Source organism: Lonchura striata, chromosome 27 (assembly GCF_050655825.1).
Source record: "Lonchura striata isolate lonStrDom1 chromosome 27, ASM5065582v1, whole genome shotgun sequence".
NCBI classification, from domain to species: Eukaryota; Metazoa; Chordata; class Aves; order Passeriformes; family Estrildidae; genus Lonchura; species Lonchura striata.
Window position 1 is genome coordinate 1,371,512 of NC_140729.1, and position 14,665 is coordinate 1,386,176.

General features: G+C 45.5%; 1 protein-coding gene across 4 annotated transcripts in view; it reads left to right on the forward strand.

Moving 5' to 3' along the window:
• Positions 1–9,074: 9,074 nt before the first annotated feature.
• The window catches only part of SKAP1 (src kinase associated phosphoprotein 1), a 74,951-nt gene continuing 69,360 nt past the window's right edge, over positions 9,075–14,665 (forward strand). The window contains exons 1-3 of one of the 4 annotated variants that reach the window (XM_085561754.1): positions 9,075–9,185; positions 10,556–10,661; positions 13,576–13,601. In XM_085561754.1, coding sequence (XP_085417880.1) covers positions 9,143–9,185; positions 10,556–10,661; positions 13,576–13,601 — 175 coding nt within the window. In that variant the 5' untranslated portion in view covers positions 9,075–9,142. Of the gene's footprint in view, positions 9,186–10,555; positions 10,662–13,249; positions 13,602–14,665 lie in introns of those variants that run through there. The other 3 variants (XM_085561753.1, XM_085561751.1, XM_085561752.1) reach the window with 3 other exon arrangements.

Below are 14,665 nucleotides of genomic sequence, written 5' to 3' on the forward strand. Positions count from 1 at the left end.
ACCACGCCAGGGGCAGGCGCTGGGTGCCACAAGGTCAAGTGCTCCTTATGGTCCAGGCAGCCAGAGATAATGAAGATGAGCAATTTTATATTTCCCCCACGTTTTTCCTTTTTAATTCCTTTTTCTTCCTATTCCCCCCCCCTTTTTCCATTTTCCCCTTTTTCCCTCCTTCTAAAGTTTTTTATTTTAAATTTTTTTAACCTTTTCCCCCATTTTCCCTCCCCTTTTTGCCCCCTTTTCCCCTTTATTTCCCCCTTCCCCTGCTTTTTTACAATTTTTAACCTTTCTGCCCCTTTTTTGTCCTCTTCTCCCCTTTTTTTTTATCTCCCTCCCCATTTTTCCCCTTCTTTCTCCCTTTTTAAGCTCCCCCCCACTTTTCCCACTTTTTTCCCTTTTTTTTCAAGCAATAAAAAGCATCCACAAACTTGAGGACTCTGCTGTCTCTTCCCTCTCTGGCAGCATTTTTATCTGGAAAATTCTAATTTTCCTCTGGAAAAACAGATCCCACAGGAAGGACAAAGCCTCAAAGGCCTCAGAGGCCTGGTTTTATTTGAAAATAAAATATTTAATTTTTTTTATCCCAGTAATAAAAAAATATCCACAAACTTGAGGACTCCACTGTCTCTTCCTTTCTGACACCATTTTTATCTGGAAAATTTTAATTTTCCTCTGGAAAAACAGATCCCAAAGGAAGGACGAGGCCGCAGAAGCCTAAATCCCGTTTTTATTTGGAAATCAAACATTTAAATATTTTATTTCCATCCCACACCATTTCCCCTTTTCCCCACAAGTGCTCTTGGCTGCTGGAGGAGATCGTAAATTTATTTATTTTGTCACTTTTGGGCATTTTTTGGGGAGAAAAAGGCAAATCCGCAGAGCAGGCCGTGCTGTTTGTTTACATTGGGAAATAAGCAGGGGGGTGACAAAAAGGGAGATTTTTACCCCAAAAATCCAGCCTGACCTCGTTCAAAAAGATGGATTTTGTGGCTTTGAAGTGTCAGGGATTTTGGGATTTTTGCAGGAAAATCGTTTCACTGTCATGGGGTGTGAACGTCTGGAATTTTGGGATTTCTGTGGGAAAATTGTTGTCACTGTCCCACATGTGAACGTCTGGAATTTTGGGATTTCTGTGGGAAATTTTTCCAGAATTTTGAGCCCTGGGGCAGATAAACACTCAGGATTTGGGTTTGGGCACTGACCCCACAGACACAGAAACATTTCTACATTTCTCTATTCCTGTATTCCTATATTTTTATATTCTTATAATCCTATATGTCTCCATTTCTATTTTCCTGTTTTGCCATATTTCTATATTTCTCTATTTTTCCATTTCTCTATTTCTATATTCCTGTATTTCTATATCCCTATATTTTTATATTCCTGTATTCCTCTATTGCCATTTCCCTGCATTGCTATATTTCTATATTCCTGGATTTCTACATTTCTCTATTCCCATCTTCTGTTATTTTGATATTCTTATGTTTATAGATTTTTACATTTTTCTATTTCTCCATTTTCCTTTTTTCCATTTCACTACTCCCACGTTCCCAACCCCCAGCCTCATTTCTGTTCCATAAATTCCTTTTTTCACACCATTTAAAGGCATTTTTTCCCAAACCACAGCCCTGCAGCCTCCCCCGAGCGAGGCTCAGACCCTCAACAGGAACATTTTCTGTGCAGAAATGAGATTTTTTTCCATGCAAAAATGACATTTTCCTTACAGAAATGACATTTTCCATGAAGGAACAACATTTCCCCATGCAGAAATTACATTTTTCCATGCAGAAATAATTTTTTTTCCATGCAGAAATGACATTTTCCCTTGCAGGAATGATATTTTCCGCTCCAGGTAGAACATGGAATTTTCCACTCCATGGTTTGGGCCTGTTTTGGGGCAGATTTTTGGGAATGTTGGGACCCACACCCAAAATTGGCTCCCAAATTTTCCAGCCCTCTGTCTGAAATCTGCACCTTTTTTAAATCTCATTTTTACCCCATTTCCTTCCCTCTGTCTCTCCTGTCACTCTGGAGCTGCTCCATCCGTGGGGAAATTCAGATGCCCCAAAAAATGCACATTTTGCCCCAAATTTACAGCAGGTTTATCCACCCAGGAACAAACCCAGAGCGTGTTTTTTGTCATCAGGAACTGGAGTTACAGCGCAAGGAGGAGAGAAAAAAAATGAGGAAAGAAAAAAAGGGGGAAAGGAAAAAAAAGAGGAATACAAAAAGGAGGAAAGAGAAAAAAGTGGAAAGTGAAGAAATGAAGGAAAAAAAAGGAGGAAAAAAAGAGGAATGAAAAAAGGAGGAAAGTAAAAAAAGGAGGAATGATAAAAAAGAAGAAAAAAGGAGGAAAAAAAAGGAATAAAAAAGGAGAAATAAAAAAGGAGGAATGTAAAACAGGAGTAAAAAAATGAGAAAAAAGGAGGAAAGAAAAAAGGAGGAAAGAAAAAAGGAGGAAAAAAAGGAGGGAAGGAAAAAAGAGGAATAAAAAAGGAGGAAAGAGAAAAAGGAGGAAGGAAGAAAGGAGGAATGAAAAAAAGGAGGAAGGAAGAAAGGAGGAATAAAAAAGGAGGAAACAAAAAATGAGGAATGAAAAAAAGGAGGAATGGAAAAAGGAGGAAAGAAAAAAAGGAGGAAAGGGAAAAAAAAGAGGAATGGAAAAAGGAGGAAAGGGAAAAAAGGAGGAGTGAAAAAAGGAGGAAAGGATAAAAAAGGAGGAAAGGATAAAAAAAGGGGGAAAGGATAAAAAAGGAGGAAAGGATAAAAAAGGAGGAATGAAAAAAGGAGGAAAGGGAAAAATATGGAATAAAAAAAGGAGGAAAGGGAAAAAGGAGGAGTGAAAAAAGGAGGAAAGGATAAAAAAGGAGGAAAGGATAAAAAAAGGAGGAAAGAATAAAAACAGGAGGGAAGGCTAAAAGGGAGGGAAGGATAAAATAAAGAAGAAAAGGCTAAAAAGGAGGGAAGGATAAAATAAAGGAGGAAAGGCTAAAAAGGAGGGAAGGATAAAATTAAGAAGGGAAGGCTAAAAAGGAGGGCAGGATAAAATAAAGGAGGAAAGGCTAAAAAGGAGGGCAGGATAAAATAAAGAAGGAAAGGCTAAAAAGGAGGGCAGGATAAAATAAAGAAGGAAAGGCTAAAAAGGAGGGCAGGATAAAATAAAGAAGGAAAGGCTAAAAAGGAGGGCAGGGAAGGAACCTGAGCAGGTTTGCGCGGTGAAGCCGCCCAGCTGGCGGCTGATTTATGAAGTGCTGAAAACATCCTCGGGGCTCTCATCCATCTCAGCCTCTCAGCCTAAAAAAACAAAGCGGCCCCGGGGGAACCTCCCAAAACCCTCCCAAAACCCCGCAGGCATCCCGGCCCGCAGGTGCTCCCTAGCGATCACCCAAAAACCCCCCAAAAAACCCCAAAAACCCTCCAAAAAAAACCCCCAAAACCCCCAAAACCCCAAACCCCGGCGAGCAGAACCGGCCCGTCCTGCCGGGGGATTGCCGATCCCAAACATTCCCCCGGTTGGATCAAGGATTTGCTCCTTGGGAGCCTCTTCTGCCCCAGATATTCCCGATTTTCCTTCGGCTCTCTCGGCATTCCCAAAGCCATTCCCAGCCTTTGATCCGTTTCTGTCTCCCCAGCCCGGAATTCGTAAATCCGGGAATTTCTCCTATCTAAGAGATAAGGGATGGAGCCCAGATGCACCAGGCGGGGAATTCCACTGGGGAATTGCGGAGGTTTCTTTAAACACAGAATCGCTAATCAGATCGGGTTGGGCCACAAGCAAAAACTGCATTCCTCAAAACCCAGCTCTTTCCCCTCAAAAATGTCTCTTTCCCCCTCAAAAATGTGTGTTTTCCCTCAAAAATGGTACATTCCCCTCAAAAATGGGCCCTTCTCCCTCAAAAACGGTACTTTCCCCTCAAAAATGTCTCTTTTCCCCCTCAAAAATGGCACATTCCCCTCAAAAATGTATATTTTCCCCTCAAAACTGGCATATTCCCCTCAAAAATGGGCCCTTCTCCCTCAAAAATGAGACTTTTCTTCAAAAGTGAGCACATTCTCCTCAAAAATATCTCTTTCCCCTCAAAAATTGGCCCTTTCCCCTCAGAAATGGCATTTCCCCCTCAAAAATGGCATCTTTCTCCTCAAAAATTAGACTTTTCCCTCAAAAATGGCCTCTTTCCCCTCAAAAATGGCATTTTCCCCTCAAAAGTGGGTACTTTCCCCTCAAAAATGGCATCTCTCCTTGAAAATAGGTTTTCCCCCTCAAAAATGGCCTCTTTCTCCTCAAAAATGACACTTTCCCCTCAAAAATATCTGTTCCCCCTCAAAACTAGGCATTTTCCCCCTCCAAAATAGCCTTTTTTCCCTAAAAAAAGTCACTTTTTCCCTCAAAAATAGCCTTTTTTTCCCCTCCAAAAGGGCACTTTTCCCTGAAAAATAGCTTTTTTTCTCTCAGAACCGAGCTCTTTCCCTTCAAACCCCTCTCTTCCCCCAAACCCACCCTTCCTTATTCCCAAAAAATTCCCTTATCTCGGATCCCGGGCGCAGCCCAGCCCTGCTGCGGGAGATGTTGCATTAATTACATTTTTAAACATTTTTTACATTTTTTTCCCTCCTCTCTGAGATCAAAGCTCGCGGCGCCTCTCCCCCAGACTTCCTCTTCTTTTGTTCTCATGAACGTTTTTGTGGTTTTTTTAAATTTTCCCCCCTCCTCATTTTCCTTCTATTTATTCATGAGGAATTTCTTATTCCTTTTATATTTTTAAAAATTTATTTAATATTTTAAAATTATTTTTTTAATTCCGAGCAGCTGCTGCGGCTCCGATGGAATTCTGCCGGGCTCCAGGGATGGCTTTTCATCTTCCCTGGCCGGGAATGCAGCTCAAAATCCAGGAATTTTGGATTTTTATGGAATTCAGAGGGAATTCTCCCCACTTTTCCACCGGCCAGGCCTGGTTCTGAGGGGCGCCGTGGAATCCTGAACATACCAAATCCCAGATTTCTGCTTCCCGCTCTCGTCCCTCCAAAATTCCGATTTTTGACGCCGTTTCCATGCGTTTTGAGGAGTCGGGCCCGGAAAGTGGAACCAGGCTTTGCTTTTAACAAAACCCTCACGGCATCACGGAATATTCCCCGCCGGAAACACCGACCCCAGGGATCACCCAAACCCCAAAAATTCCACGTGGGAAGCTCCTCCCGGCAGGAATTTTTCCTGTCAGGAGGCACGGAGCAGAAATTCCGTGGGAATAAAGATTTCACCTCCCACAAAATCGGGGGTTTTTTTTGAGCCAGGTTTATTTTTTTTGGAGATTTGGGAACGCCCTCCTGGGCTCAGGATTGGGATTTTTCCGGCGGGAAGAGGCCAAAATTTGGGAATTCGGAGTCAGAACCCCAAATCTGCCCCGAACTCCCTCAGCCTGGGCCTGCTCTCCCTGCTCCCACAGGGACGGGGAGGAGACATTCCCTGGGGGAATCTCGAGCTGTTCCCAGGGGGAAAAATCCTGGAGCTGTGGGAATTTCAGTGCCTGAGGCTCTCCCTTCCCTGCCAGCTTTTCCAGCTTTATTATCCACATTTTCCATATTCCCCGTATTTCCCAGCTTTCCCAGCTTTATTATCCATATTTTCTGTATTCCCCCTATTCCCCATATTTCCCAGCTTTCCCAGCTTTATTATCCACATTTTCCATATTCCCCAGTTTTCCCAGCTTTCCCAGCTTTATTATCCACATTTTCCATATTCCCCAGTTTTCCCAGCTTTCCCAGTTTATTATCCATATTCCCTGTATTCCCCATATTTCCCAGCTTTCCCAGCTGTCCCAGCTTTTCCATATTTTCCATATTTCCCAGCTTTTCCAGCTTTTCCATATTTTCAATATTTCCCAGCTTTTCTAGCTTTCCCAGCTTTTCTAGCTTTTCTAACTTTTCCATGGAACACTGGCCTGGCCTTTCCCAGCCCTTTTCCAGTCTGGAATTTCCATAGAACGTTGGCCTGGCCTTTCCCAGCCCTTTTCTAGCCTGGAATTTCCATGGAATGCTGGCCTGGCCTTTCCCAATCCTGGGGCCAGGAACTGCGGAATTCCAGAGCCATGGAATGATTTGGGTGGGAAGGAGCTGGAATTCCACCCAGCCCCATCCAGGGACAATTCCAGCCTGGCCCGAGGCAATTCCTGGGACAATTCTGGGACAGATTCCCTGGAAATTCCAGCCCAGCCCATTCCAGGGAGCAATTGCTGGGAAAAACAATCCTAAAAGGCATCAGGGTTTGATTCCATCCCAAACCCTGAGCAGGGCTGTCCTTTAGGAATTCCCCGCTGGATTCAATCCCAAATTCTGAGCAGGGCTGTCCTTCTCTCATTTCCCCCCCAATATTCCCAATATTCCCAGTGGAAGCAGGGCTCTGCTTCTCCCATTTTCCCTCCAATATTCCCAGTGGGAACAAGTCTCTGCCTCTCCTGTTTTCTCCCCAATTTTCCCAATATTCACAATATTCCCAGTGGGAACAGGGCTCTGCCTCTCCCATTTCCCCCCCAATTTTCCCAAATATTCCCGATATTCCCGACAGGACCAGGGCTCTGCCTCTCTGTTTTCCCAGCTCCGTTTCCATGGTTACTCCCAATCCCGCCTCCGTTTCCCGGGAAATCGCATTTCCCAAGGATGCCAGCCGGGCTCAGCCGGGCCCTGCGAGGATCCAGGTGGGAATTCTGTCCCGTGGGGAGGAGGTTTTGAATCCGGAATCCCCAAATTTGGGATGCTGCGGGCACAAGGACGGTGCCAGACTCCCCCCTCTCCTTCCCAGCTGATCCCAAAGCCAAATCTGTGACCCTTCCAAAATCCAAAAATTGAAGTGGTGAGGAAAAAAGAGGGAAGGAAAAAAAAAAAAAAGGTCATTTCCTTGGAAATTGGGAAAATCCTTTCCCTGAGACCCTACCTGAGATATTTTTATTTTCTGTTATTTTTATTTCCTGCCTTTAATTCCCTAAATCCCACCTCAGGAGACCCTACCCGGCCAGGAGATTTGAGAAGCAGCTTTTGACAAGGAAAAACCCAAAATTATCTCCCAAAAAAGGCTCAGAATTCCCTAAATCCCAACCATACCTGTCAGGGAGATTTGAGGAGCAGCTTTTGACAGGGAAAAAAATCCAAATTTTCCCAGAGAAAAGGCTCCAAATTCCCTAAATTTGAGCCCCACCTGGACAGGAGATTTGAGGAGCAGCTTTTGACAAGGAAAAACCCAAATTTTGCCCCAAAAAAGGCTCAGAATTCCCTAAATCCCAACCATACCTGTCAGGGAGATTTGAGGAGCAGCTTTTGACAGGGAAAAAATCCAAATTTTCCCAGAGAAAAGGCTCCGAATTCCCTAAATTTGAGCCCCACCTGGACAGGACATTTGAGGAGCAGCTTTTGACAAGGAAAAACCCAAATTTTGCCCCAAAAAAGGCTCAGAATTCCCTAAATCCCAACCATACCTGTCAGGGAGATTTGAGGAGCAGCTTTTGACAGGGAAAAAAATCCAAATTTTCCCAGAGAAAAGGCTCCGAATTCCCTAAATTTGAGCCCCACCTGGACGGGACATTTGAGGAGCAGCTTTTGACAAGGAAAAACCCAAATTTTGCCCCAAAAAAGGCTCGAGGCCCCCAAAAGACCAGCGGAGCGGCTCCTGTGATATTCTGATTTTCCATCTCTGCTCGGGGCCCCCGAGCTGCGTTTCCTGTGTTTGAGGCCTCAGCATCCGCTGCCAAATCTCCATTTTTGGGGCCGTTTCGGTGCTAAAGCCGAGCCGGGCCGGAGGGGGAGGGGCAAACCCTGATTTTCCCACCCGGCACAGAAAGGGTTAAAAAAATCCGTTGGGAAAAGCCGGGTGGGAAAGTTTGGGAATGACGTGGCAGCGACAGCTCCGAGGTTTTGGGTCCCAGATCTGGAGAATCCCCCGGTGCTCCCTCAAAGGAAAAAACCCCCAAAATCCCAAAATCCCAAAAAATCCAGCAGGGAATTTTTGGGGAAATTTGCCTTTTGTGGGCCCTTCTCCATAAAATCACCCTCCTTGAAAAATGGGATTGCTGAGGTGCAAATCCCAACCCAAAACGGCCCCAAAATATCCCCAAAAGGACTCTGGAGCTGCTTTGGGGTTTCTCCTTCGGCTCCACGACCCCAAATCCCGACCCCAAAAACTCGGGATCCCCCTGGCACCTGCTCCTTGTCTGCTTTGTGCTGAGAAGTGAAAAAAAAAATGGAATTTTTTCCTTTATTTCTCGGAAAAGCAGGGCCCAAAACACCCGGGAGCACCTGGAGGAGCAGCTCTGGATTTCCAGGAGTATTTCCATGTGGAAATTTCCAAATTTAAAAGTATCTTTCCCGTATTTCCACATGGAAATTTCTGAATTTCCAGGGATATTTCCCACATTTCCCTATGGAGGAGCATCTCCATATTTCCATGGATATTTTCCATATTTCCACATAGAAATCTCCAAATTTCCAGGGATATTTCCCACATTTCCTTATGGAGGAAATCTCCATGTTTTCAGGAGTATTTCCTTTCAGAAATCTCCCACATTTCCAGGAGTTTTTCCATCTTTTCCCTATCCCAGGTGATTTTTTTTCCCAACCCAACCTCTTTTCCACGCAGAAAATGGGAAAAGGGGAAATCTCATCCCAGATCATCCCCTTTTTTCCACCATTGGAAATTTTAGGGGTGAAAAACCTGGAACAAATCCCAGTTTTGGGGGCAGGAACAGCCCCAGGGAAACTCCAGATGAGCTCTGGGAGGAAATTCCAGCCGGGAATTCCAATTCAGCTTTTCCTCTCTGGAATTTTTGGGGTGGCAAACCTGGAAAAATCCCAATTTTGAGGGCAGGAACAGCGCGAGGAAGCTCCGGGAGGAAATTCCAGCCGGGAATTCCAGGCGGAGCTCCTTGGCTGGAGTTCAGCTTTCCCCAGCGGAATTTTTGGGATCGCCCAGGACAGCTGGGAAGGATCCCGGGGATCTGCTGGGGTTGAAGGGGAGGAGGAGGAAGGCAAACCCCAAAGGTTCCTCCTCGTTTTTGGGGTGTCCCCACCCTCGCGGCTTCCTCCTCGTCACCCCAGAGCCGGCGCGGCCCCGGTGGGACGCGATCCCGTGGATCCCGTGGATCCCGTGGATCCCGTGGATCCCATGGACGCCGCGATCCCAGAGGAGATCCGGCGGCTCCTGGAAGGTGACGGATCCCTCCTGGCCCCCTTCCCGCGCCGTGGGGAGCGGGGTGGGGCTGGCCAGGGTTGGGGTGGCTTTTCTGGGCACCTTTGGGCTCTTCAGGGCTCCTGGGACCTCCCCGGCCCTGACCCCAAAAATTTGGGGGTTGTGGGGCCTCCCTGACCCCAAAAATTTGGGGGTTGTGGGGCCTCCCTGACCCCAAAAATTTGGGGGCTGTGGGGCCTCTGTGACCCCAAAAATTTGGGGATTGTGGGGCCTCCCTGACCCCAAACATTTGGGGGTTGTGGGGCCTCCCTGACCCCAAAAATTTAGGGGTTGTGGGGCCTCCCTGACCCCAAAATTTGGGGGTTGTGGGGCCTCCCTGACCCCAAAAATTTGGGGGTTGTGGGGCCTCCCTGACCCCAAACATTTGGGGGTTGTGGGGCCTCTGTGACCCCAAAAATCTGGGGGTTGTGGGACCTCTGTGACCCAAAAAATCTGGGGGTTGTGGGGCCTCCCTGACCCCAAAAATTTGGGGGTTGTGGGGCCTCCCTGACCCCAAACACTTGGGGGTTGTGGGGCCTCTGTGACCCCAAAAATTTGGGGGTTGTGGGGCCTCTGTGACCCCAAAAACTTGGGGATTGTGGGGCCTCCCTGACCCCATAAATTTGGGGGCTGTGGGACCTCCCTGACCCAAAAATTTGGGGGTTGTGGGGCCTCTGTGACCCCAAAAATTTGGGGGTTGTGGGGCCTCCCTGACCCCAAAAATTTGGGGGTTGTGGGGCCTCCCTGACCCAAAAATTTGGGGGACCATGGGGCCTCCCTGGCCCCAAACATTCCCAGATTTCCTGAACCCTTTCCCATTCCCAGATTTCCTGCCCCTTCCCAGGCCAGCTTTCTTTCCCAGGTCCAGATTTCCTAAACCCTTTCCCAGCTTTCTTCTCCCTTCCCAGGTTTCCTAAACCCCTTCCTGGTTTCCTAAATTGCATTCCCAGGTTTCCTAAATCCTTTCCCAAACCCACTTTCTGTCTCCAAGGCCACGTATCCCTGATTTTCCTGCCATTCCTGGATTTCCTGCCCTTCCCAAATTTTCTAAATCCCTTTCCCAGGTTTGTTCCCCTTCCCAAACCCACTTTCCCTCTCCACGATTTTCCCAGCCGTTCCCAAATTTCCTGCCCCTTCCCACGTCCATTTTCCCTCTCCAAGGCCGCCTATCCCACTGTTCCCATTCCCATTCCCACATTTCCTTCCCCTTCCCACCCCCATTTCCCCCTCCAAGGCCACCTATCCCACTTTTCCCATTCCCATTCCTGGATTTCCTCCCCCTTCCCACCCCCATTTCCCTGTCCAAGGCCGCGTATCCCATTTTTCCCATTCCCATTCCCGCTTTTCCAGAGGCTGAGGCTTTCCTGGGCCGGGCTCTGCGGGAGGAGCCGCTGAGCGCGCGGGCGCGGGAGCAGCTCGACGCCGTCCTGGGCTCCTTCCAGCGCCTCCGAGCCAGGTGGGATCTCCCGGAATTCCCGCTCCAAATCCTGGAATTCCGGCAGGGTCTGGGGATTCCTCCTCCTGCTGCAACTCCCCCATGTTTGGAATTTGATGGATATTCCAGGCTCGGGATAACGGAGAATCCTGGGGAGTTGTCGTTGGATTTGGTTGGATTTTCTCTGGTTTAGGATGGGGATTTTTCCCTCTTTTTTAGGTGGAATTTAGGATGGAATTTTGTGATATTCCCGATTTATTCCCTAATTTCAGGATGGGTTTTCCCCTATTTTTAAAGGAAGGAATTCTGAGATATTCCTGATTTATTCTACAATTTCAGGATTTTTACCTCTTAATTTTTTTAAGGAAAGAATTCTGGGATATTCCAAATATATTCCCTAATTTCAAGATGGGTTTTTCCCTATTTTTAAGGAAGGAATTCTGGGATATTCCCAATTTATTCCCTATTTTCAGGATGGGTTTCCCCCCCTTTTTAAGGAAGGAATTTTGGGGTATTCCTGATTTATTCCCTATTTTCAGGATGGGTTTCCCCCCCTTTTTAAGGAAGGAATTTTGGGATATTCCTGATTTATTCCGGATGGGGATGTTCTCCCCTCTTTTTCTTTTAAGGAAGGAATTTCTCCCATTAATCCAAATCAAATCCAACCCATTTTCACCTCCTTTTATCCCTGAGATCGCTCCCACCACCAATTCCCTTTGGAGCCTCCTGGGTTGCTCCTTTCCGGAATTTTCCAGCCTTTTCCAGCCCAGCTGATGGAATTATCCCAATTTTCCCATCCATTTCCTCCTGGATCCATCATTACCCTGAAACCTGAGAGCCCCAACTGAGCTGGAAAAGGAATTTAAATCCATTTCTCCCCTAGTGGGGAATTCCCAATCCCATTTTCCCAGCTCCCAGTTTTTTTTTTTTTTTCCCCTGTTGGAAATCTCATCCAGCATCGATTAAAAAAAAAAAAAATTATTTATTTTCCCAGACATTTAAATCCTGGCTTCAAAGATTCCATTTCACCCTGTCCCTTGGGAATATTTCATTAATTAATGAGGAAAAATTTGGAATTTAATCGGAAGCTGCCTGGATTTTATGGATCTGGCTCAGAGGGTTTGGATTTTGGGATTTGTCCCACTGCTCAAATCCCATTAAACACAAATTTACCCAAATTTTTTTGCATTTTATTGGGTGTTGCAGGCCCAAGAATATCTTGGGAAAATAGGATTGGGATGAATTTTTATGCAGGAAGGGGTGGAGGAAACACCAAATTTAGGGAAAATATTGGGGAAAGAGCAAAATTCCTTGGGGGACCTTCCTGGAAATCCAAGGTCTCCCAAAATCTGGCATTTGTGGGATTTATCCAAGACTTCTTTTGGTAGAAATGAGCTCCTGACTCCTCCACATTCCCTAAAATCCTCTGCTCCCCCATCCCTAATTCCATTTTCTCCCAGATTTTCCTTCCTGGTGTAAAAACAATCCAACCATGGAATTAAAACCAAATCCTTGAGCTGAAATTGGATTTTTTGGATTTTTTTTTATCCTAAAAAATGAGAAAGAGCAAGAGAATCCAAGTTTTTTTTTTTGTTTGTTTTTTGTTTTTTTTTAGTGTTTTCCATCTGAATCCCCGGAGCTGCTCCGGGAGGGAACGGAACTCAATTTTCCCATTTTTTTTAGGCCATTTCCTGGGATTAAAAATGACAGGGGTCGGGAACAAAGCCCCGGCGCTTTCACGGAGCGGGAATTGCGAGTGACAGAAAATCATTCAGGAAATGTTGGCGCTAAAACGTGGCCGGGAAAAGCTCTGAGGCAAAAATTCCCGGAAAAAAAAGGGATTTTTGCTGTTCTTCTTTGTCCAGGAGGCAAAAATATCCTGAATTTTGGGAATCTGGATTTTTTGGGATTGGGGGAATGCATGGATCTCTTAGAGCTGATTATTTTTTGGCTTAAATGTTGGCTATTTGGAATTTTCCATGGAAATGCTGGGATTTAAGGATAAAAAATTAGGGGAATAAAAAACTGGAGCTGCTTTTCCAGCTGTCCTCATGTGGGGCTGGATTTTTGGGAATTTTGGGATAAAATGGAGCAGCTACAGGATGGAGAAAAAACTCCTTGTGGAACCTGGGAACCAGCCCCAAAAACATCCCCAAAAATTCCCAATATTTCCTCCAAAAGGCTCTTCCCAACCCAGTATCCCAGGAAATTTGTGCATATTTTGAATTTTTCCTGGCCCTTTTTTTTTAATCCAAAGGAAAAAAACTCCAATAAATACCAGGCCCTTCATGGGAATTCCGGGGTTGTTTCCCAAGGAATCCGTGCCAGGGGCTGGGATGTTCCTGAGGGTTCGTTTTCTCCAGGAAAGTTTTTAATGAGGATCTGAATTAATTAATTGGATTTTCCCAATTCCTGCCACCGGAGCTCATCTTGGAACCGGCACTTTGTGTTTTATTCCCAACCCTTGGTGGGATTCCCAAATTTCCCAGTGCTGCTCCTGGATTAAAATGATTTCCCAAGATTTTCCTGAAATGGGAGAAAGGAAAAAATCCTGATTTAAAAAATATTAAATCCTTATTTATTTTTTGGGAGTGGGTGGAATGTGGATCACCCTCCACTTGCTGGGAATGAGCTCAGTGAAAATCCTGGAATATTTTGGGCCTGGAAATGACTTTTAAAGGATTTGAGGGAAAAAAAGGTCTCAGGAATTTTTGTGTTTGGAGAAGGATCTGCTCCAATGGATGGAAATCCATGGAATTTGGGCTGGGAAGGGCTTTAAATCCCATCCCTTCCCTGCTCTCCAGGACTGGCCCATCCCAATTCCTCTTGGAATTCCTCGTGTTTCCCATTCCCTGCTTCCCAAATTCTCCCAGGCTGGGAGAATCCTTGGGGAAAATTTGGGATTTTACGGCTTTTTTTCCCTTTGGTTTTTCAGGTACCATCTGGAATTCCCATCCCGAGGTGAGTCCAGCCGGGAAGGGTTTAAAAATTGGGAACTTTGTTAATTAAAGGGATTCATTAGCAAAGAGAAAAGTCGGAGTAGGTCTCAGTAGGTCACAGCAGGCCTCAGTGGGCCTCACCTCGTAGCAGGCCCGGTTTAGTTGGAATTTTTATCATTTTTTTGCCTCGTTTTTTGGTGTAACTTTTTTAGTATTATTTTGTGGGAATGTTTTGTCTCCCTTTTTTTAACTTTTTGATCCCTTTTTCACTCTGCCTCAGAACAAAACTCCATCCTGCTGTAGGCCTCAGTAGGCCTCAGTAGGCCTCACCTTGTAGCAGGCCTGGTTTAGTTGATTTTTTTTTCAATTTTTTGCCTCATTTTTTGGTGTAATTTTTTTGGGATCATTTTATGGGATCATTTTGTCTCCCTTTTATCCACTTTTTGATCCTTTTCTTTCACTCTGCCTCAGAACAAAACTCCATCCTGCTGTAGGCCTCAGCAGGCCTCAGTAGGCCTCAGCAGGCCTCACCTCGTAGCAGGCCCAGTTTAGCTGATATTTTTATCAATTTTTTGCCTCATTTATTTTTGTAACTCTTTTGGGATCATTTTCTCTCCCTTTTATCCATTTTTTGATTCCTTTTTTTCACTCTGCTTCGGAACAAAACTCCATCCTGCTGTAGGCCTCAGCAGGCTTCATGTCATAGCAGGCCTGGTTTAGTTGATCTTTTTATCAATTTTTTGCCTCATTTTTTGCTATAACTCTTTTGGGATCATTTTATGGGATTGTTTTCTCTCCCTTTTATTCACTTTTCAATCCCTTTTTTTTCACTCTGCCTCAGAAAAGGACTCCATCCCACTGTAGGCCTCAGTAGGCCTCAATAGGCCTCACCTCATAGCAGGCCCGGTTTAGTTGATATTTTTATCAATTTTTTGCCTCATTTTTTTGTGTAACTCTTTTGGGATCATTTTATCTCCCTTTTAACCATTTTAGATCCCTTTCTTTTCACTCTGCCTCGGAACAAAACTCCATCCCGCTGGAGGTGTGCCGCCATGTCCATCCCTGTCCTCTCCCCCCAGGAAGAAA